The sequence below is a fragment of the Quercus robur genome, chromosome 4, assembly GCF_932294415.1.
Source record: "Quercus robur chromosome 4, dhQueRobu3.1, whole genome shotgun sequence".
Taxonomy (NCBI): Eukaryota; Viridiplantae; Streptophyta; class Magnoliopsida; order Fagales; family Fagaceae; genus Quercus; species Quercus robur.
In genome coordinates, this window is record NC_065537.1 from 73451993 (window position 1) to 73476952 (window position 24960).

The 24960-nt window shown below is 31.6% G+C and overlaps 3 protein-coding genes and 1 pseudogene across 3 annotated transcripts; all 4 read left to right on the top strand.

The window, feature by feature from the left end:
• The first annotated feature begins 3494 nt into the window (after positions 1-3494).
• LOC126723652 (GDSL esterase/lipase 1-like) lies at positions 3495-6182 on the top strand (annotated as a pseudogene).
• Positions 6183-6857: 675 nt separating this feature from the next.
• LOC126722552 (GDSL esterase/lipase 1-like) lies at positions 6858-8637 on the top strand. The gene is made up of 3 exons (XM_050425705.1): positions 6858-7380; positions 7460-7577; positions 8349-8637. Exons 1-3 carry the CDS (start codon positions 7047-7049, stop codon positions 8635-8637), a joined length of 741 nt encoding a protein of 246 aa, XP_050281662.1. The 5' UTR covers positions 6858-7046.
• A 2648-nt stretch (positions 8638-11285) lies between these two features.
• On the top strand, positions 11286-13902 carry LOC126723651 (GDSL esterase/lipase 1-like). Its single transcript, XM_050427252.1, has 5 exons — positions 11286-11547; positions 11626-11747; positions 12939-13160; positions 13255-13510; positions 13623-13902. Exons 1-5 carry the CDS (start codon positions 11286-11288, stop codon positions 13859-13861), a joined length of 1101 nt encoding a protein of 366 aa, XP_050283209.1. The 3' UTR covers positions 13862-13902.
• Positions 13903-18907: 5005 nt separating this feature from the next.
• Positions 18908-24049, top strand: LOC126722554 (GDSL esterase/lipase 1-like; the record flags this gene model as incomplete). The annotated part of the gene is made up of 5 exons (XM_050425706.1): positions 18908-19175; positions 19255-19376; positions 22987-23217; positions 23318-23573; positions 23686-24049. Coding segments are annotated over 5 exons (1107 nt in total), but the record flags the coding sequence as incomplete, so codon positions are not given.
• Between the last annotated feature and the right edge of the window lie 911 nt (positions 24050-24960).

Sequence of the window (24960 nt, forward strand, 5' to 3'; positions counted from 1 at the left end):
GATGCCAAGAACGGAGTTTGGCTTTGATACCATGTTAAATATATTAGCAACGTGATGTGTTATACCATGTTGTATATGCTAGAGTGGATGCGGAAGAGAAAGCATAGAAGAGGAACACTGAGAACACGAGGGTTACGTGGTTCAGCCTTGACGGCCTACATCCACGGAGGAATCTCTTAAGGGCTACATCTTTATTGTATGAGAGTGTAGTACAATAACCTGTGTTACAATGAATCCTAACATGAGTATATATAGGCGACTAAACCCTAGACTACTAGTACAAGCAGGAATGGGCTTGGGCCTATTACATTGGGCTAATATGTCTAATATATATCTCTAACAGTTCTCATGGACAGTAAAAAATGGTATTGAAATCATCAGAAGTAATCAGAGTTGAATGTTCGTTCATTTAAACCAAGCCTTTCTCTGTTTAATTATCTAAATGGCACATTCCAGACGTAACAGACACATCACATGTGGGTGGAAGACATCCCCTGTTGGTATTTGTAATCATGAAGAAATCATAATGGAGTCTTTTCTGCTGGTGGTCCGTGCTTGGAATTCTTATCTCGTTTGTTGTCTCTAATGGAAACTATGCGGGCTTGCAAGTCTTGGAGCACAACAAATCCATGCTGGATGGATCATGCAATTAAAGGAGGTAAGCTCATCTCATTACGACCGATTTGTCATTATTTTCAGATTACAGTAGCATTCTTGAACAGATCCTTTGTTACTAAAAAATTTCTTCATCACTTCTACTAACTACTTCTGGAATCTTTTGGTGCTTGATACTGCCAAGTTATGTGCCTTTTTTTGCAGTATTTTGTTTTGTTTATGTTATTTTCATTCATGTTCATGACCTTGGTTGATATGACCAAACAACCATCATGCATGCTGTTATGGAAACATATTTGCTATTCTACCACAATGGCAAGGACTTTTTTTGTATTCCATAAGCACTTGTTTAAATCGAGTTTACATCATCAGATTAACAAGCAACCTCTCTATGAGCTTTGGGAATTGATGGTGGAGAGCAAGAAAAAAGTCCTCTCCAGAATTTTGGTTCTTTCTTCTCTTCCACACTCCAGAGTGCTCAAAAGGCTCAGCAAATCACTGATCTCGTTGTCCCTGTAGTCCTCACCAGAAGGTGCTGTCCAACTCCGTTCTTGCTATGAAGGATTCTAAATTGTCCTATGCTGAGATAGTGGAGCCAGAGGCAAAGAGGGGAAAACTGTCCCAAGATAGCTCAGGTGCTCGTTCCATGAAAGATTGTCATTCTTGAGGCTGTCATGTCACCACCTGCAATTACCAGTACTTGCTTTCAAACCAGGGGGCGTTCAGTGGTTGTTAGTGTTGTTCAATTGATTTGTGTATAAAATCTGGACCTCCAATCATGAATGATATTTAAATCTTAATTGTTCTTCAGATTTCCAGGCACAATATGTGCAACATGTTGAGGCTTCCAACAATTTGTACCTAAAAATTACTTGATATCGTCCTATTCATGAATACAGTAATTATAGGCTTGGTTTTAAGATTTAGGTTGGTTTCTTCCAATCAACTTTGACCTTCTGCAATAAAAAACTCCAAACATGCCTGTCCTGCCAGCTTGTTCTGTTTACTTCATATCAAGTTTGGACCTCCATGTGTGCATTGGTACAAAGATGAGCAAACGAGAGATTGGTTTCACATAGCTCCAATTTTTCAGATTCTAGATTTGGTTGGCAACATATTACTTAAGCAATGTAACGCCCAAGCCCATTTAAAAAAAAAAAAAAAAAATGGTTTATGGCATTATAAATTTAGTGAGGGTATTTTTGTAATCCCCTCCCCAAGATATATCTAATTAGTGGCTCCATTTTCTCACCACAACCTATTGAAGGCTCTGGAGTCTGGACTAATGCAGATGAAGACATGCGCATGCCCCTCATGCACTTTACTGCCCAAGCTATTTCCTCATCCTTCTTACATCTTTGTTGAATTAAGCATCTTTTCAGCAGAACTTTCCAGGTACTAGCTGTATAAGCACATTCAACAAATATACGGTCAAAATAAATTTCCCCAAGTTCACTTTCAAAAACACTCATTGCCTCTGACTATCTATGAAGGACTTACAAGTTACAACTAACCTTGCCATTTTTAGATGAAACAAGCTGATGGCAACCGTGCCTGAAAATTGACATTAGTACTGGATGCTTCTTTCTAAAAAAACAAAAATTACAAGAATTGGCAAATATATTACTTCCATTAGCAGCGGGCAACAAATTATGTTATCCTTTTCTTTTAAAGGTACCATCTGTGTGGAGCACTTCATAATGTATGCAAGCTGTTCGAATCCAAAAGCATCAAATTTAGATTATGCTCAAGCTCATAATGCTCGCGTTATATTCCACAGATCAAGAGTAAAACTTGACGATGCAATAGAACCCCAGAGTTAACAAAAGAACTTATTTTTCAAGACAATATATCAGTTAACACAATTGAAATAAGGAGAAAGGAGCATACCATACGTGAAAGTGTAATAATATTTCCTCCTATGTTGAGAGCACAACATTGTCAGTGAGAAAATCATATTTATATGTTAATATATTAATAGTATATATTATTTACATATAAATTCTTACAAATGCGAATTTCATACCATTTCAATATGCCACAGCCCATTTTGTATTTAAAAAAAAACAAAAAACAAAATTTGGGTACAATTTTCTTTAAAAAAATTAATATTATTACATATTTTGAAAATTTAACAGTTAGATTATATGTGTTTCATGCTTTTAACGCACATGTCAAATTTTGTGCCAATTAGATGTTATTTACTATATAATCTAAAAACTTATTATTTTTTTTTTATGTATAATATTAGATTACAATAACTTACAATTTAAATAATTAATTGATGATATAGTTAATAATCTTTGATTTTCTAGAAATTTAGTAAGTATGGAAGATAGTTGAAGAAAATGTAATCTAATTGTGGATTTGTCAGTATTCGCATCCAATAAAAAAATATATTAAGTAAAATTATAATCTTAAGCTACAAGCAAGTTTGTAGGCTCAATTATAAGTTTAACCATATAAAAAAAAATTACAAGTTCTAAAAAGAAAATAATAATAATAATAATGAGAACTAAAGAGACGTGGGTTGGGAAAGTGGCAGGTAAAAGCAACACAGTATTAATACATTTGGAAAGGTAAGCGTCATTTTGCCCAACTATTCTGAAAGTTCAAGCTGCGCTCTCCATTCGCGCAGACAACAAAGAATTATTGCATTCGTAGCCATAAAATTCAAAATCTAGTACATGTACCTGGACGACGTTAGAGTAATGTTTGTTCAAGTATAATGTTTATTCAAATCTTGGACGCATGTGATTAGCTCACACAGCCAGTTTATGAAGAAAATATCAACGCAGGTCTCTTTTTTCCTAGCCTAAATCACAAGTTATGCAATCAAGACTGCAAGTCATGATAAGTTAATACAAAGTGAACAAGATTTGTCATGATGAGTTTAAGGTTCCATTTCTATATCTTGGTTTTGTATTTATGCATTATCATCCCAACCCAATGCCTTGGTAACATCTGCCTGCCAAAGGAACATGTTGCCTTATTCATTTTCGGGGATTCAATACTTGATGCTGGAAACAACAATTATATCAATACCACTACTGATCTCCAGGCAAATTTCTGGCCTTATGGGGAGACATTCTTTAAGTATTCCACTGGGAGACCTGATGATGGCCGTCTAATTCTAGATTTCATTGGTAAGATAATGGTTATCTGTTGTTTTCTATTGGACTTGGATTGTTTACTCAATTAATTTTTGATGCTTTATTGCAGCTGAGTATGCAAACTTGCCGCTAATTCCTCCATATCTACATCCTGGTTATAATCGGTACATTGATGGGGCTAACTTCGCATCAGCAGGATCTGGTGCTCTTGATGAAACTCGTCCAGGATTGGTATGCTGTCTATCTGACTATATATGCTCCTTAAAATGTTAATTAGGATTCTAAAAAGTGGAGCGCAATTAGGTCAAAGCTTGTGCGCATAGCCTGATAGAGCTCTTCCATAACAGCAATCCTATTGATTGGAATTATTGAAAAAAAGAAAAGAAAAGAAAAAGACATTTGATACTATGATAGAATAGTTGAAACATAATAATGACATAATGAAAAAGTACATGAGAAAAGAAAGAATGCAAAGAAAGAAAGAAAAAGAGAGAGAACACAATGAATGAGCATGATTTGGTGTAAGAGGCCTACATCCACAATGGAAAACTCTTGATGGTTATATCTTTACTATTAGGCTCTATGTATTATAATGAACTTATTAAAGAGTATTTTATAGTAGGCTAAACCCTATGATTACATCTTCAGCAATACAAATAGGATTAGGATTTCTTTACTTGTGCTCCAAGTAGGGTCATGATTACTTTAATTGTAGGATTATTTTGCTTGCATTTTTAGATACAATGAACATTGACAAGAGACTTGGGCCTTGACTTGGATAAAGCTTAAGTATCCTTAATATGAATCAAGATATCGAACCTAGGATTGCCAAGGGTTTCTTGTAATAGGTAATGTTGATGAGTTACGCAAATTTAAAATCCTTGCATTTGCTTCATATGCTTTTGTTTATGATTGGACACTCTACGAATGAAATATAAGCACTCTTTTTCTATATTCCATCATAATTTGAAACGAAGATTATGTTCTTATGACATAATTAGTGTGTCTAAATTGTTCTCACAGTTGACTGCTTCCCTTTTGTTCTTTTGCCCTCCTTATCAGGTGATAGACCTAAACACTCAAGTATTTCAAGAACATGGAGACTCAATTGAGGCAAAAACTAGGTGAAAAAGAAGTCAAGGAACTCCTATTTAAAGCTGTTTACTTAATTAGCATTGGGAACAATGATTACCTTTTCCCCTTTACCTCAAACTCTAGTGTGCTTCAATCCTACTCTCGAGAAGAATACGTCAATATGGTAATTGGCAACTTGACAACAGTGATCAAGGTAATTAAAATTAGTACTTATACAATATTTAGAACAAATTTTTGTTAGATCATTCTTGTTTATGTTTTTAAGTTGGTCATAATTATACTTTGAGTTGTTAGGAAATATATAAAAAAGGAGGAAGAAAATATGCGTTCCTAGGCTTGCCACCTTTGGGTTGTATCCCGTTTGCAAAAGCACTAAAACCAGGAAACACCGATGTATGCATGGAGGAAATTACAGAACTTGTAAAACTACATAATAAAGCACTTCCATTTTAATAGTACAAGATGTGTTTTATTATTATTGCACTTCACATTTTATTTTTTCATAGACTAATAGCATCTTTTTATTTTATTTTTATTTTTATTTTTAATTATGTTGGTAAAGGTTTTGTGGAAGGGAAGATTGCATGCTGTGGAAGTGGTCCATATAGGGGACTCCCAAGTTGCGGAGGAAAGAGATCGATCGGTTCTGAGTATGAACTATGTAGGAAAACTAGTGACTATGTGTTCTTTGACGCTGCTTATCCTACTGAGAAGGCCTACCAACAATTATCAGAGCTAATTTGGAGTGAAGCTCCCAATGTCATAGGACCTTACAATCTCAAAACATTGTTTGAACACTAATATATTTAGATTTAATAAATGAAAAATAAAAAAACTCGTGAACATGAAGCATATTTAGTAAGTTAGGGCTTTTGTTAACAAATGCCCTAAAGGTAGTGGTTAATGTGTATTTAATATTTTATAAAATAATATTTTTATATATTCTTTCAAAAAATAAAGTCAACTAGCACACATACACATATGTCCCAAAAAGCTCACAACCATAATGAAATTGTGCTTGTAAGCCAATGAATTATTAACAAATATATATTTTTTCTTTAAAACACATGAATTAAAACTCATAACTGAGTAATTATTAATCCTTCAAATATGACGTCAAGACACTCATCACCCACACCCATAAATTAATATGTTTAATAATTCAAATCAGCCAAATACTAAGTAAGTATTTTTGGTTAAAGCATTAATGAAATGATCATTCAAAAAATGTGTTAGTCTAATGAAATTTATGCATTTGTCAATTACTGAAATAGGTAGGAGTGAGATTTGATCTAGCCTCCAAAAAATGAGATTTGATAACTACTAAAAAAATGCAGTACTTATCTAAGGACTAATAATTACAAATTTACAAATAAAATAAAAACCCATGCTTCAACAACTGGTTTTAAATATAGTCCACGAATTTTATATTTAAGCAAATAACTCTTGACATTAGAATTTCAATCAGTCAAATACTAAGTAAGTATTTTTGGTCAGAGCATTAATGAAATGATCAGTCCAACACCATGCGGTAATCTAATGAAATTTATACATTTGTCAATCACTGAGATAGGTGGGAGTTTTTCTCAAAAAAAAAAAAAAAAAAAAAAGAGATAGGTGGGAGTGAGATTTGATCTAACCCCCAAAAAGTGAACATGAAAATCTAATTAGAATTCAAATTAAATTTTAATTGGAGTCTAATTTTAGGTCACGTGTCTCATTTAATTTTTTTAATTTTCATGTCAAATGAGTTAATTTAGTACAAAAAATGGAAAACTCAATATAAATAAATCATAAAAAAATCTAGTCATATATCCAATTATATATATAAATTAGAAGGAGAAAAAGCGTTTGAATGAATTTTCTTCCTACGCCATTTGTTTGTCTAACTAAAAATGATTTTTTCTCAAAAAAAAAAAAAAAACTAAAAATGAGTTAAATTTATTAGCATTTTACATAATACTAAGTAGCCAGAAAATTTTAAATCTAGTAATGAACCTGGGTGAGGTCAGGGTAATGTATGTCCATATATAATGTTTATTCAAATCTTGGACGCATGTGATTAGCTCACCCCGCCAGTTTTTAAAGAATATATCAACTGAGAGCATGTCTAAAAAGTTCAACACGTCTCTTTTTTCCTAGCCTGAATGACATATTATGCACTCTATATAAATCAAGATTAAAAGTAATTGAGAAGTTAATACAAAAAGAGCAAGATTTGGCATGATGAGTTTAAGGTTCCATTTTTATATCTTGGTTTTGCATGCATGCATTATCATCCAAACCCAATGCCTTGATAACATATGCCTGCCAAATGAAGAAGCTGACTTATTCAATTGTGGGGATTCGATTCTTGATGTTGGAAACAACATCTGTTTGCCAAAGGAACATGTTGCCTTATTCATTTTTGGGGATTCAATACTTGATGTTGGAAACAATAACTATATAAATACCTCCATTGCTGATCTCCAGGCAAATGTTTCGCCTTATGGGAAAAGCTTCTTCAGGTTCCCCACTGGGAGATTTTCCGATGGCTGGCTCATTCCAGATTTCATCGGTAAGATATATAATAGTTATGTGCTGTTTTCTATTGGACTTGAATTATAGCTCCATTTATTTTCATAGCATTATTGCAGCTGAGTATGCAAACTTGGAGCTAATTCCTCCATATCTACATCCTGGTTATAATCGGTACATTGATGGGGCTAACTTTGCGTCAGGAGGAGCTGGTGCTCTTGATGAAACTCGTCAAGGATTGGAATGCATTCTACCGACTATGCACACTCCAAAAAAAGTTAATTTTAATTTGGATTCTCAGAAATGAAGCACAATTAGGGCCAAAGTTTGCTTGCATTTCTAGCTTGATAGAGCTCTTACATAACAACTATATATCCTGTTGATTGGAATTGATAGACAAGATAAAAAAGAGTCCCGACTCCATCGTAGAATATTTGAAACATTAATATGATATAATGATAAAGTATGTCAGAAAAAAAAGAAGGCAAAGAGAGAGAACACAATGAATGATTAGTATGATTCAGTTCAGCCTAAGAGAGGGGATACATTTTTATATTTAGCTCTATGTATTACAATGAACCCAATAAGTGATATTTATAATAGGTTAAATGCTATGGTTACATTATTTGCAATACAAGAAGGATCAGGATTCATTGTACTTGTACTCCAAGTAAGATCACAATTACTTTACTTGCAACATTATTTTGCATGCTTTCTAAGTAAGATTAGATACAATGAACATGGATAGGAGACTTGGGCCTTGACTAAGATTAAGATTTGATATATCTTTAACATGAATCAACGTGTCTAACCTGAGGGTTGCCATGTTTCCTTTTCCTAGAATTTAGATATACTACGTACCCAAATTCAAATCCTTGCATTTGCTTCATATATGAATGGATACGTTTACTTATGAAATATTTTGAGACATAGATTATGTTCTTAAGACATAAGCATGTGTATTTTGTTCTTATGGTTGTGTACCCTTTTGTTCTTTTCACCTCTTCATCAGGTGATAGACCTAAACACTCAACTTAATTATTTCAAGAACATGGAGACTCTGTTGAGGCAAAAAATAGGTGAAAAAGAAGCCAAAGGGATGTTGTTCAAAGCTGTTTACTTATTTAGCGTTGGAAACAACGATTATAATATCCTCTTTTCCACAAACTCCAGTGTGCTTCAATCCTACTCTCGAGAAGAATACGTAAATATGGTAATTGGTAACTTGGCAACTGTGATCAAGGTAATTACAATTACTGTTTTAATAGAACTAGTCGCAGACCTACGCGATGCATGAGAATATATAAATATTTTATAATGGAGTGTAATATATAAAAAGTAACGATTACTTTAAATATTTTTTATTTTTTAAAAAGATTTCTACAAGTATTTTTTTTTTATCTACAAAGTACAAATATATCGTATTATTATATTTTATATATTTAATTAATATTTTTTTAAGGTGAACTATATTTTTCTAACTTTTGTTATAGTGTGTTATATTTGATATACAACAAAACTATATAAGTTTCAAATTTATCATAATAATGAGATTATCATAATAATAAAAATTTATCACAAAATTACAATATTATCTTGACCAGAATTGAAATGAAACAAAAGGAATAAAAGATAGACTTTATAGTAATTTATTACTCAAAATTGGTAGGCATATTCAAATTCATAGCCTTGTAAAATGTGTTTTGAAATAAACTAAAACTCCTATTTCCGAAAAAACTAAGTATTAGCCCAAATCAAAATTCAACCAAAGCTATAAAAGGGAGAAAGAAGACAATGTAATGGGAAATTTAAAAAAAAAAAAAAAACCATCAACCTTAATCAGAATTATAAGAAAGAAAAATAATCCACAAGAGAGGGAGAGAGAGAGAGAGAGAGTACTTACAGTTTTTTGAGGGGAGAATATGGATTAAATGGAATAAATGATATCAAATTTATACAAAATAGAATGGAGAGAAGAAGTGTCAAAATAGAAGAAAGAGAAAATGATGAAAGAAGTATGATAGTAAAGTAGAGAGTAGTGGGAAGGTAAAGAGGTAAAAATTTAATAGACCCTCACTTATACTAATTTCCATCAAAGACCAAATTGTCAAACACATGTCATTGATTCTACTCATGTCCACTACACACATTCATCAATGTGTCTATATACAAATCACTCGCTTGCCTATACATTCATTTTATCAATGTTCTAAATTTCCAAAAAGAATCAAAATAGTGCATATATGAATTTTAAGCTAGTGAGTCACCTATATTGCCATGATGTTGTGGTCAAAGTTAGTGGAAACTTGCTAAACTTATCAATTGTTTTTGCCTTGGAGAAGATGGCTATTAGCATTCCAGTTCAAGAAGTTTAAATAGCTATGGGAAATGATCATAATGTATTAGCTACTATGCCCTAAAAATAGCAATTGCTCCTACTTTCACTGCATCACATCAGCTATTTTTAATAAGGAAAGAAATAGCAAAATACAAAATTTAAAACTCAATCATAGAAGTATTGTTATGTTTTGTCTAAAACTTATGTACACAATATTCTAGATATTCAATAGGAGAAAATTTTAAAAAGAAAATCAAGTTGTTGAAAAAACGTAGCTAAAGTTTGTAAAAATTGGAAGGCCTGAAATTGGAAGAAAATCCCTTAATTTTAGTTTGATAGTTTTGTATTATACTTATATAATTATTTAAAGTAAAATATATTTCATATCGATTGACTCTTTGTATTGTGTGAAAATGGTCCATGAGATAGAATAATGTGGTAATGAATTTTAATCTCCACAAAATGTTTAGTTAGTGGATGCTGTGTCAGTTTATCATTTAAAAAAAAAATGAAAAAATGAAAAAAGATGTCTAGTTGAAAAGCAAATGGAAGTAAGTGAAACCTGTAAGAATGAAGGTAATGTGCTGCCTTATCAGAATTATGATTAAGGCTATCTGTATATATAATTTTACAATGAATTCAATTTAATTTTCTGCTGTGCATGATATTGACATGATATTGATGTTAGTTTGTTTTAACAAGGTTTATTCATAATAAATCTAATTAACAACTTGAATTTAAAACTTATTAATTATATCAACTGTGGTCTAAATTTCCCAACAGCAACCAACAAGTAGTGTTTGGAATTTGTGAGAGAAAAAAAAAAGTGTTCTTTTTTCTGTCCAAGGCACCAATGAGATAGTGTTAGAGCTCACGCAAACACAACAAACTCCTTATTTGGTTAGAAGGAAATCGTTCATTTCCTCCCAATTTAGTAAGGAAATGAGAGAAAAGAAAGTTTAAGTTCTGAGTCAGCTCTTTCTTTTGGTAATTTAGGCAATTGCTTAAGACCTGAAATTGGAAGAAAATCCCCTAATTTTGGTTTGATAGTTTTGTATTATACTTATATAATTATTTAAAGTAAAATATATTTCATATCGATTGACTCTTTGTTTTGTGTGAAAATGGTCCATGAGATAGAATAATGAGGTAATGAATTTTAATCTCCACAAAATGTTTAGTTAGTGGATGAAGGTAATGTGCTGCCTTATCAGGATTATGATTAAGGCTATCTGTATATATAATTTTATGACGAATTCAATTTACAAGAGTTTTGGATAACTAATGTACAAAAATCTAAATTTAAACAATGACATATAAATTTCCTAGAGTTTAGTTAGTCTCTGGGAGTTTGCTAATTAACTTAACATTATCCTTAGTTAGTTGTACCTTATCATTAATATTATCCGTGGCAACTGTTGTGGACTTGACTTAAACATTTTTTTTTAAATGTTAATTTTTTTAGTTTTTATTTTTCTATTTTTAGGGTTTAGAAGTACTATTATTAGACATATTAATATACATTTTTGAACGTTTCGCATTTTAAATAGTCCTTGAATTTTACATTGAAACAATTAACCCTTGGAAACAGTAGTCACTGTTTTGGTATGATGAGTTTGAGGTTCCATTTCTATTTCTTGGTTTTGTGTGCATGCATTTTTATCCCAACCCAATGCCTTGGTAGGATCTGCCTGCAAAAGGAACATGCTGCCTTATTCGTTTTTGGGGATTCACTAGTTGATGTTGGAATCAATAACTATATCAATACCCTTCCTGATGTCCAGGCAAATTTTCCACCTTATGGGGAAACCTTCTTCAAGTACCCAACTGGGAGAGCTTCAAATGGCCGTCTAATTCCAGATTTCCTTGGTAATATAATAGTTATGTGGTGCTGTTTTCTATTGGACTTCAATTGTTACCCAATTAATTTTTGAAGCATTATTGCAGCTGAGTATGCAAACTTGGAGCTAATTCCTCCATATCTACATCCTGGTTATCATCGGTACGTTGATGGGGCTAACTTTGCATCAGGAGGAGCTGGTGCTCTCGATGAAATCCGTCAAGAATTGGTATGCATTCTACTGACTATGTACACTCCTAAAATAAAAGAGTTTTAATTAGGATTCTCAGAAATGAAGCGCAATTAGAGCTAAAGTTTGTTTGCATAGCCCTATAGAGCTCTTCCTTAACAACTATATGTCCTATATTCCTATTGATTGGAACTAACAGAAAAGATAAAGAAATTCTGAATCCATGGTAGAATAATTGAAACAGTATTATGGCATAATGAGAAAGTATGTGAGAATATAAAGAAGGAAAATAGAGAAAGGAAAAGAGAGAGAAAACAATGAATGATTAGTTATAGTTCTGTTTTAACCTTAGAGGACTCCATTAATTGCGGAGAACCTTTGATGGTTACAACTTATATCTTTATATTTGGCTCTATGTATTATAATGAACCCAATAAAGGATAATTATAGAAGACTAAATACTATGGTACATTATTTGCGCCACAAGCAGGATTAGGATTTTTTATTTTATTTTTTTTTTACTTGTACTCTGAGTAAGATCAAAATTACTTTACTTGCAAGCATTCTAAATCGGATATTAACGCTCTGTTTGTTTAGGCAGAAATTATTTCTAGAAAATAAGTCATTTTTTAAAAAGTATTTTCCGTAAAACTATCCCATTTTCTTATATTTGGTAATTATCTTAAATGAGTTGAAAAATAATCTTCTAACTTCTTATATTTAGCTTGCTGTGAGATAGAGTTGTTTTTTTTTAAAAAAATTAATGGAAAACAATTTTTAAAAATAAGTAATATTTTTTTTATTGACCAAAGATAGTTTCCATTTGACTTAATTTTTTTTTTTTTTTTAAATACTATCAAACACTGGACCTTGACTAAGATTAAGAGTTGGACCATGACTAAGATTAAGATTTGATATCTTTAACATGCATTAATCAACGTATCTAACCCTAGTGTTGCCATGTTTCCTTTGATATCTTTAACATGAATCAACGTAGATAACCTAAGGGCTGCTCTGTTTCCTTTTCTTAGCATTTTAGATATACTGCGTACCCAAATTCAAATCCTTGCATTTGCTTCATATATGATTGGATACTTATGAAATATAAGATCTTTTTCTCCTGTATTCCATCATATTTTGAGATTTGGATTATGTTTTTATGATATAAGCATGTCTATTTTGTTCTCACGGCTGTGTACTTCTCTTTTGTTCTTTTCACCTCCTTATCAGGTGGTCGCCTTAAATACTCAACTTCAATATTTCAAGAAGCTGGATACTCTGTTGAAGAAAAGACTAGGTGCAAAAGAAGCCAAGAAATTATTGTCAAAAGCGGTTTACTTAAGTAGCGTTGGAAGCAACGATTACCTTTTCCGCTTTACCTCAAACTCCAGTGTCTACTCCCCAAAAGAATATGTAAATTTGGTAATTGGTAATTTTACAAATGTGATCAAGGTAAATACAATTAGTGTTTTACTCAATATTTAGAGCAAATTTGTGTTAGGTTATTCGTGACTTCATTGGTCATAATTATAATTTGATTTGTTAGGAAATATATAAGAAAGGAGGAAGAAAACATGTGTTCTTAAACCTGCCCCCTTTGGGTTGTTTCCCGCTTGTGAAAGCAATGACACCAGAAAAAGCCAATCCATGCGTGGAGGAAGTAACATCAATTACGAAACTACACAATAAAGCACTTCCTAAAGCCCTTAAGAAGCTAGAGAGTGAACTGAAAGGACTCAAATATTCAATAGCCGATTTCTACACTTTTCTTAGTGAAAGAATAGATAATCCTTCAAAATATGGTATGTCACTTCCATTTTAATAGTACGATATGTATTTTTTTTTTTTAATTGTACTTTGCTTTTTATTTTTGCCATAGACTAATAGCATCTTTGTTTTAATTATGTTGGGAAGGTTTTAAAGAAGGGAAGATTGCATGCTGTGGAACTGGTCCATATAATGGAATTTATAGTTGCGGAGGAAAGAGAGCAGATGGCCCAAAGTACGAATTATGTAGGAACATTAGTGACTATGTGTTCTTTGATGCTCCTCATCCTTCCGAAAAAGCCTACCAGCAATTTTCAGAGCTGATTTGGAGTGGAAGTCCCAATGTCATACGACCTCATAGTCTCAAAGAGTTGTTTGATCACTGATTGCATTAAAATTTTAATAAATGTAAAATAAAAAACTTATGGAGCATATTATAGTTTAATAAATTAATGATTTTGTTATATAACAAATGTCATAAGGATAGTGATTAAGATGTATTTAATGTTTATTTTTTTATTTATATTTAAAAAATATTACAGACAAACTATACGCATATATTCCAAAAAGCACACACAATAACCACAATGAAATTATGCATGTAAGCTAATAAATTATTAAAACAAATGTATTTTCTTCTTTGAAAAATGTGCATTACTGCTCAAAATTGAGCAATTATTAATCCTTAATATATGAACCCTTATAACCATAAATTTATATGTTTAATAATTCAATCATCATATTATACTCTCAACATTTGGACAATACACCAAATTAGAGGTGGATCCAAACACTAGAGATGCACCTCGGCCAGTGGTGGCAAACACTACTAAAAATGATTCAGGGGATTGGATGCAACCCGGTGAAGCATATGTTCTTGTAGTTAAATTATAAGAAGATTTTCTATATTTTTCCTCTTGCATTGCCTTCCAAAATTAATATGCAGTCAAATTCGTTTACTTTGAACAAATCTATGTTAGATCTTAACATGCAATCAAATTGATTTGCTTTGAACATATCTTTGTTAGACCAGAAATAATATTACTTTAATTATTCAATTCCAAGCGTATCTATTATAATTGCCATACCCATACCCAGCAATATCTGGGCAATGACAGAAACTCACTATAATTTTCAATTTGTTGCTATATAATAATTTTAATACTTAATCGTTGTGCACGCCCTGCAAATAGTGCAGGTTATAAACTAAGTTTATTTATTATAAATTTATCTAATATTATCTAAAATGATATCTAATATCTAATATAATATATCAAATCATAGATTTGAGAAAATGTTCAATTTTAAAAACTAAAAAATCCTTCATATTAGGTCACAAAATCCAGAAGTATAATTAATTTAAAAAAAAAAAAAAAACAATCAAATCTATCCAAAATAGTCCTACAATTAAAATACTTCTCAATAATAATAATAAGTGTCGGTGCTAAGCATGGGATTTAAGCTAGATATGATATGCTATTACTTGTCCCAAAAACTTAATTAGTGAGAAAGAGTGAATTTAATTATTTAATCACAATTTTGATAGATAACTTCCTCACTATAATAACTCCAAGTGGTTTATTTAATTAGTAGTTACCGAGATCTCATGAAATCCATGAGGTTTGTGTTCAGAACTCCTAAGTCCTACCAAGCATCTTGGAGCCACTCCAAGGGATTGCTCAATGAAATTACTTAGTGCATATAGGATGGAGGGATCACACAAATCCGGAGGATGCGGTTTATCTTTCCTTTATATCTGTAAATTTTTTATTCACTTTATGCATGTTACAAATTCATTCAACTATTTCATTTCTAACATGAAATAAACTATTAGGTTCTAAAAGTTTAGAATAGAATAAACAAATCGTGAGAACAAATTTGTCTAGACATAGATTATAGATCTTATAAGATATGTTAGACAATGCTTAAGGTTTTGCAAGTTAGAATACAAGAATAAGAAAGTTGCAAGTTCAGGAATTCGAAACATGCTAAACTCGACCAATTAAGAAGATAGTTCGACCAACTGAAAGATGAATGTACAAAATTTAATTTCGGCCTAATAGCCCACTAAGCCTCGGAAGTGATTAGGGTTTTAGATATAATTCACATAGTATTTAAAGGAAACCCTAAGCCATGTTTTGTAGAGACTGGGGAGCTTCTCTTTTGAGATCTAAAGGTTTTGTGCCTTCTTTCAAAGTCACTATCGGAAATCAATCTACATATTATTAAAACTTGTAGATTTGAAGTTGCTGCATAGCAGTCATCAAAGGTGTTGGATCTAAACCATCAAGGATGGTCTTAGAGTCATAGTTAGGAGTTCTATGTGGGAGATCTAAAGCATGAACTCAAGGTTCATGTAAGAGCAGATCTACATCAAAGAAGTTTGAGGGTTTCAGAGCTTAGTTTGGTAATCATAGTTAGATTTACTACGAATTGGTATTCTTGACTGTAACTCTCAATTTGATATAGTGGATTCTTCTCTTAGGATTGTTCCTCCAAGGTTTTTACCTTGAAACTAGTTTGTTTCATTGGTTTTCCTAAATCATCACATCTTGTGTTATTTAGTTTTTCGTTGTGCATGATATGTGTTCTGAATGTTTAATCTAGATTTGAATAATTAATATAAGTAACTACTTGGCTAATAAATTAGGTTAAATATTGTGTTTTCCAGGGGTATAAAAACTTATATAAACCTTTTCCATCTTGAAATTATTTGTGGTGAAAAATTGGTAATAAATGCCTTTATGCAGTCACCAAAATTTTTGTCTAGGAATATTGATGTTCCTAAATTTTTCTTGTCTGTCACTTTTGTGGTGTTTTTGGTTACATTCATCCAAATGATCATAAACTGAAATTTACGCATTTTGTACTCTAGTTTAGGATATGTGATAATATATCTCCTGCCACAAGTTCAAAAAAATTGTTTCATATGCTTTTGAAAAATTTAAGTATGTTGGCTTGTAAAAGGAAATTGCAGGATATCTGTCTCTCTCAGAAGAATTTTGTAATCCCTCAAATACACTATGGTTTTCATGGTTCTTCACCCACAAAGCCAAAGACATTTGTTGCATGGGTGAGAAAAGATTTTCTAAGGTGCGTGTTGTTTACTTGTCCTAAACTTAATTATTTCAATTATTTGTGGACATGTTTTCTTTCAATTTTTGGTTGTTTTATTATCTTAGGTTGTTTTGATTATTCAAAAATCCCAAAACACTGAAAATTTTCAAAAAGACAAAAAAAAAAAAAAAAAAAAAATTATTTTGTGTCTTGTTGTATTTTTCTTGGGAGAATCTAGCCTTTTGCCCCTATTTGGCAAAAAATTTGGCAATATGCCCCTTTTTTCAAACTATATAAGGGCGTGCTCCTGTTTTAATACTCGATTACCTTAAAATTGAGTTTTATTAAATACTCGATTTGTAGAAAATCGAGTTGTGCCCGATCAAACTTTAAAAAAAAAAAAAATTTGCATGGAACTTGAGTTCCATGCAAAAAACTTTTTAGCGTGATCGCCCCATACAAGGTTAAGGGAGCCCTATAGTGGCATTTTTAAGCCCTATAGCGGCCTTTTTCTGCAAGTTTTTTTTAATAAGTGTGATTACCCCATATTAGGTTCAGGGAGCCTTATAGTGGCGTTTTTAAGTCTTATAATGACGTTTTAAAGCCCTATAGCGGCGTTTTCCTACAATTTTTTTTTCTAAGTGTGATTGTCCCATGGTAGGTTGAGGGAGCCCTATAGTGGCGTTTTTTAGTCCTATAGTGACTTTTTAAAGCCCTATAGCGGCGTTTTCCTACAAATTTTTTTCCTAAATGTAATTGTCCCATGGCAGCTTGAGGGAGCCCTATAGTGGCGTTTTGGAACTCGATCTCTATAAAATCGAGTTCTATGCATTTTATTTTTTATTTTTTAATTTTTTTTAAAGTTTGATCGAGCATAACTCGATTTTAAACCAATCGAGTTTTTCATTGAAACTCGATTTTAAGGTAATCGAGTTTCGAAATAGGGGCACGCACCTATATAGTTTGCAAATAGGGGCATATTGCCAAATTTTTTGCCAAATAGGGGCAAAAGGCTAGATTCTCCTTTTTTCTTGAGGTGTATTACATGATTTCTAATGTCTCTCTCTTGACTTAGAGCTACTTGATATAATGAAGAAACTTGAAAAGTGTGTTGCATAAGTGAGTGCATCACAATTTTGAGATAAATACATATTGTGGTGTCAATTGTATAAAAGTCATATATGCATAGAGTTTTCAGTTTTAGCACTTGCACACTTGTTACTCATTTGAAGACTCTCTTGTAGGTTAATTTTTATGAAATGAATATTTATTGAGAACCTTGAGTTTTTAAGTCATGCTTTGAGAGAGAGAGATATATATATATATATATATATATATATATTAATTCAGTATTTTTCACACATGTTGAAAATATAGTGGAAAAAGATATCTTTAATTTTGTATGAGTATGTACTAGTTTGTACATGTATTAATGGGTTAATTAAGAAATTTGATATTTCTTGTTTGTGTACCCTCTATAGCTTAGTTGAGCATTGTTTATGCACTTATTAAGGTAGCCATTCATGCATTACATGTTACCATGCTTTACTTTTGTATTTTATTCATTTAGCATAATGTGTACTCTATGATTTTTGATCACAATATAAAACGTAAAATTTATTTATTTATTTTTGTATTACACACCATTTAGTGTATGATTAAGGTTGGCTAATGAAACTTTACATTTATGACTGTGTACCATATTTAGCTTTGATAAGCTTTGATATGCACTTCACCAGTTTGTGTTATATTATGCTTAATTTTGTGATTTGTTTTTAGTTTTTGATCAAAAGATCTTGATTTTAATGTCACATGTATTGATCATAAGGACTAAAAAAATTTTAGGAGAAAGGCATAAATAATCATCTCACCATTAGTGTAGAGCAATCTATGTGTTTCTGATAATATATATATATATATATATAAATATGAATTCAAGAGAAATCTCATGCAAAAAAATCCTTGAATAAAGGTGATGCAATTTAAAAAAAAAAAAAATGTGTACACTAGTGGGGTCGAAATAAAAGAAAAGAAAAATATATGTGCCCTTGCTTATGAATATGCATTAAGCAAATTATCTTTATCAAATGGTCTCCATCGCAGCCATAAAATATTGATTATGTCACAATGCCATACTAGTCAGAATTAAGTGCATGTAACGGGATTAATTGTTTATGTTTGCCTTTAAACAACGTTTATTCAAATCTTTATCCTCTCAAAAAAAAAAAAAAAAAAAAAAATCTTTTACGTATTTGATCTGCCAATCCAGCCTATCATGAAAGTCAACGGAAGCAGTTTTGTTACGTAATGAACAAATTAAGCACCCTATATATATAAATGAAAATTGCAACAAATGAGAAGTTAATAGAAAGTAAAGAAGATTTGAGACGACAAGTTTAAGGTTCTATTTCTGTTTCTTGGTTTTGGATGCAGGCATTAGTATCCAAACCAAATGTTTTGGTAACATCTGCCTGCCAAAGGATCATGTTGCCTTCTTCATCTTCGGGGATTCAATAGTAGATGTTGGAAACAATAAATATATCACAACTTATCTCCAGGCAAATTTTTTTCCCTATGGGGAAACCTTCTTCAAGTACCCCACTGGGAGAGCTTCCAATGGCCGTCTCATTCCAGATTTCATTGGTAGGATATAGTTACTAGTGCGTTCTTTTCTCTTCGGCCTGAACTGTTGCTTAATTTGACTATTGAAGTATTGGTGCAGCTGAGAGAGCAAACTTGCCTCTAATTCCATCATATCTATATCCGGGTTCTAATCGGTACATTGATGGGGCTAATTTTGCATCAATAGGAGCTGGTGTTCTTGCTGAAACTCATCGAGGATTGGTACATATTATATCTGATTATATGCGGGCTATTTAAAAATGAATGTTATTTATTAGTATTTTCAAAAATGGAGTTCAATTAGGCTCAAAGTTTTGTTTAGTCCGATAGAGCCTCTATAACAACTATCCTGTTGATTAGAATCAATGTATCTAATTTAGGGGTTGCTGTGAAATTATTCAATGCATCCACTATAGTTTGCTTTCCTCTCATATAAAGGAAGGAGAATCCCATATGTAGGTCGCACACATGAAACCTATATTTATGTGAAAGGGAAATGCAATACGTACAACAAGTGTATTAAATAATTTCTAGAGGACGTCATGATTTCTTTTGTTAGTATTTTTTATTAGGATTGTTCAAGCCCTGATTTGACCCGACAAATTGTACCGGAACTGCTCCTGTCAAATCTAGTAACAGAACTACTATAGTGAATAGAGTGGCCATCAAAGAAGTATCTAGGTTTCTGACTTTAGCCGGTATGGTTGGCGGTTCTTCCCTCTAAATTCCGACTCTCTCCATTCATTGCCTATAGTGAGTTTTCCTCACAACCACCATAGGTCTCCTTTTTGCCTAGATTTTGTTCAACCTAGATTTCTCCTCCCTCACCTTTTTCATCGTTGGGCTTTTAGATCTATTGAGTTTTGGTTGTTTGGATTGTTAGATCTACTGACTTTTGGTTGGGTTCTCAAATTTGCTTATTTTTTTTTTATTATCGAAGCAGTTGACAGCCATACCAATCCAAACGGCCACCAACACAATCAGAATTTGAATTAAGTGACATGCTCAAAAACCTCCCAATGTGGTGGCAGTTTGTCTTCTAAGGTTCCCAATGAGGTCACATGGCTCAAAAACATCCCCCACACCGACTATGCCAAACCATTTTTAGTACTATTTTTTATAGGGAAAAACTTTGGCACAATTACCAAAAAATAAAAAAACTTAGGAACAATTTCCCAACTGAATTCAAACACATGATTGCACTAGTTAATAAAGTACAAACAACAATTTTTTCTAAGCATGATTATATACAATACAACAATATGTTTGAATTAATCATTTTAGTTGAAGAACTTAACCTACTTGAATCTATATAATAATTAATAATTGAAATGTTTGATTTTTTTTTTTTACCACGCCTTGTTGTACCACGTGACTATATAAATTAATGACATATATGCAATTAAAACACAAAAATCTATAATTTTTTGTTTGGAAAACCGTTTCAGTACTATTTTCCTACTACTGGTGTACAGTTGCATCATTCTGTTGGGTAGTTATCAATTTAACACCGTTCCTTATAAATTTTCACTTTATATTTTCTTTAGACCCAAAAAAAAAAAAAAAAAAAACAAGAATTCATTCTTCACCCTTTCTCTTTATACAGCAAACTTTTGGGGTTTGAACGCCATGTTTTGTTTTAGTATTTTGATTTAAGTTACTGAGCCAGCAAATGTAGAAAGAGACTTTTGCAAAGAGTGCAAGGGTAGAAAGAGGCTTTAACCCTTCACAATGGGTAGTGTTGGAAAAGGCAATACTAATTTTTTTTTTCAAACAATATTTTCATTTAATTGTTATTATTGTATGCATTTGATAGCTTATGATTTTAAATCATCAAATGTAGATTTTTTTTTTTCCAACTTAGGAGATGTGGGTAGTTTTTTTGGGTTGATTATAGAATTTGAGAATTTGGGGATGATGAAATTGTTGGTGTTAAATGATTTGGTCGAATGGGTTGTTGGATTAGGATATGGTGCAGGGTTGGATCAAATTAATAGAGCCGAAATATTTCATATCGGCACCTAATCCGGTACAAAAACGCCTATGTTTTGTGCTAATTTAAAAATCGACCCATACCGGAAAACATATTGGATTTTCACCGGAAATTTCATACCGGACATAAAACAAAAAAAAAAAAAAAAAGGTTTTCAGAGTTAAAAATATCTCTCTCCATTCTTTGTAACTTACTGAGTACTCACTAGCTCTTGCTCGCGTTGCTGTCATCATCAACATGTTTTCATTGTAGTTGTCACCACGCCACACCATGTTCCTCCTCCACCTTCTTCTTTCTTCTTTGGCTCCCACATATTATAAAAAATGTTTCTTTCTTTTGCTTCTTTTTCAATGTGTCTCTTGGTTTCTATTCAATCTTGCTTTTTAGTTTTTTGTGTGGTGATGTAATCATTAATGCCACTGACAACCCTCCAACGTGAGCTTCATTTCAAAATCAAACTTTTTTTAAATAAAAAAAATAAATTTCTCTTATCATTTTGTACTGATCGGCTGGCTGACTCACGCAAAAAAGTTTAGAGCCACACAATTTTCACAACTTTTTGCAACAATTATATCCTGGTAAAATGTTATTGATGAAGTAAAAATAGTGGGTTCATATGTTATTGATGATTAAATATTCATAGTTTTTTGTATCAAAATTATGATAAAAAAATTGTAAAATAATTTGTGATACTAAAACTACTCAATTGCACGTGAACATATTGTAAAATTATGTTATATATATATATATATATATATATATATATGACACACCACGTCAAAACTGTCTTTGCTAATTCTTTTGTTTCTACAATTTCTTTGTCCTTAAAGTATGTGAATTTTTTTTCATAGCTTTTCTTTCTTTTGTATTTCATATTCTAATTTTATTTAATTTTTTGTTTACTTGATCTTTTTCATTTAGTAATTGAATGTTTCATATTGAGGTTAGGGATTTTTGAGATTGGAATCCTAATGTGCAATTAAAGAAGAATGAAAAAATATTGTTTAGATCTTCTTTAAAAATTTTATGAAAGTTACATCTACAAAACATTTATATACATTTTAGAAAAAATAATTACTAAAAACTGTGCGCACTTAACGTTGATCACAAAAGAGTTACAATATTGGCTGAATAGATTTTTTTTTTTTTTTAATGAATGAATAGTACTTAATTTATTTTTAGTTTTTTTTAAAAAAAAAAATAATTTATTATGTAGGTTCAATTACTAAAATTTGTAGTTACCTCATATTTCTAAATATATTGTGCAATTATGATATAATGAATATTGTAAATAAAATAAGATTAAATAATATTTTATACTCAAAATCATTCCCGTGGATTGCATGGTTTTGCAACTACTATATAATATATTTGGATGACATCATGTTTTTCTAAACTTCATTTCTCTTTGTGGTGTATTGGCTGCTTTTTAGTTCAGACTCATCAAAGTTTGGTGAAAATTAAATTATATTTAAAAAAAAATTATTATTAGAACAAAGTGGATGTGAAATTAAAAAAAACAAAAAAAGAACATGGTGGACGTATTTAATAGAAAAATTAACACTATATTTTTTAAGATCTCATTTTTACAAGTTTTCTATGTATTGCACGGATTAACGACTATTTATTAAATATGTTTGATATACTACCCAAGTTCAAATCCATGCATTGCCCTGGAAGGCATTTGTTCATGCTTGGACTTGGACACTTGGCTCTCAAAATAAAAGCTCTCTTTATTATTTATTTATCATATTTTGACATATCGATTATGTTCTTATGACATTTGTATATTTCTAATATTTTCTTACTTGCCTTTTGTTCATTCCCCCTCATTATCAGGTGATAGATCTGAACACTCAACTCAATTATTTCAAGAACATGGAGACTCCGTTAAAGCATAAACTAGGTGAAGAAGAAGCCAATACATTGCAGGTCAAAGCTGTTTACTTAATATGCATTGGAAACAACGATTACTTTGTCCCCTTCACTACAAACTCCAGCGTCCTTAAATCCTACTCTCCAGAAAAATACGTAAATATGGTGATCGGAAACTTGACAACTGAGATCAAAGTAATAGCAGTTTCTGTTTATAGAATATTTAGAACAATTTGTGTAAGATTATTCTTGTTTCCATTTTTAAGTTGGTTATATCTATACTTTGATTTTTCAGGAAATATATAAGAAAGGAGGAAGAAAATACGTGTTCCTAGGCTTGCCACCTGCGGGTTGTGCCCCATCTATAAAAGCACTAATACCAGGAAACACAGGTGCATGCATGGAGGAGCTTACAGCACTAGCAAAACTACACAATAGAGCACTTTCTAAAGTCCTTCCGAAGCTAGAGAGCCAGGTCAAAGGATTCAAATATTCACTGGCCGATTTCTATTCATTTTTTATTGAAAGAATAAATAGTCCGTCAAAATATGGTATGTCATTGTCCTTAGCTTTCATAGCACATAATGTATTTATTATTGTTGTACTCAATATTTTAGTTTTATCACAGACAATTAGCACCATTTTTTTAATTATGTTTGGAAGGTTTTACGGAAGGGAAGATTGCATGTTGCGGAAGTGGTCCATATAGGGGAATTCCAAGTTGTGGAGAAAGATCCAATGAGTACAAATTATGTGAGAAAGTTAGTGACTTTTTGTTTTTTGACTCTGTTCATCCCACCGAAAAGGCCTACCAACAATTTGCAGAGTTAATTTGGAGCGGAACTCCCAATATCACGGGTCCTTACAATCTCAAAGCATTGTTTGAACAATGATGTATTTAGATTAATTAATAGTGCAATAAAAATGGTCGAGGTATTTATAGACAGTATTTAGATTAATTAATAGTGCAATAAAAATGTACAAGCTTATTTATAGACTGAATTTAATAAATTACTATTTTTAATAAATCAAATCATTTGATTACATACTCTCAACATTTGAACAGTGCATTATTTCAACTAGTGCGTTTCTTGTATGCCTTTGAATTTTGTAATTAAGCAAAGTCTCTAGCACCAATATTGAAAATTTTATTAGTGTTTCTATGTGAAATTATTGCAAATCAACTACAACAATCAAATCAAAAGGTTGCTATGGAGTTAGTCACAAATTAGAGATTTGTGTATCAAAAGAAAGAATGTTACTACAATATTAAGTTTAATCGGGTATTGGAGCGATGTTTAACTGTAGGTTGATATTTTTGGATAAGTCAGGGTAGTGGTAAGATTCTTCATACTTGTAACCGTTTAATTATTGATTATTGAATTCTTGGGAGTGATGACCTTAAATTCATCTGGTGGAGTTTTTGCTTTGCGAACGATTTTCCTCATTTGTCAACAAATTACCATGTCAATTTAATTTCTGTTGCATTTAGTTTATTTTGTGATTTGTTAGTGTCTCCACGATTTGCATGTAATTTGACCTAATTAATCAACTTGAGTAATTGAATTAATTAAACAGGGTTAAGCTATCTTAACCCAACACAATTTAAGGTTGTTACAAATTCATTCAACTATTTCATTTCTAACATGAAATAAACCTTCTCCAACTTGAAATTATTTTTGATGGACAATTGGTAATAAATGTCTTTCTATACTCACTAAACTTTGTGTCTGTCTATATATAGAATGATTATAACGCCAATGGTGCATGGTGGAACCTCTTAGCATTGTGATTATGTTGCCATGCCATACTAGTCAAAATTTAGAGCATAAATGATTGATTATGTCGCCATACCATAAATTGTCTTATCAAACGGTCTGCTTAGCAGCCATAAATTATTGATTATGTCGGTGTGCCATCAAATATTTTATCAAAAGA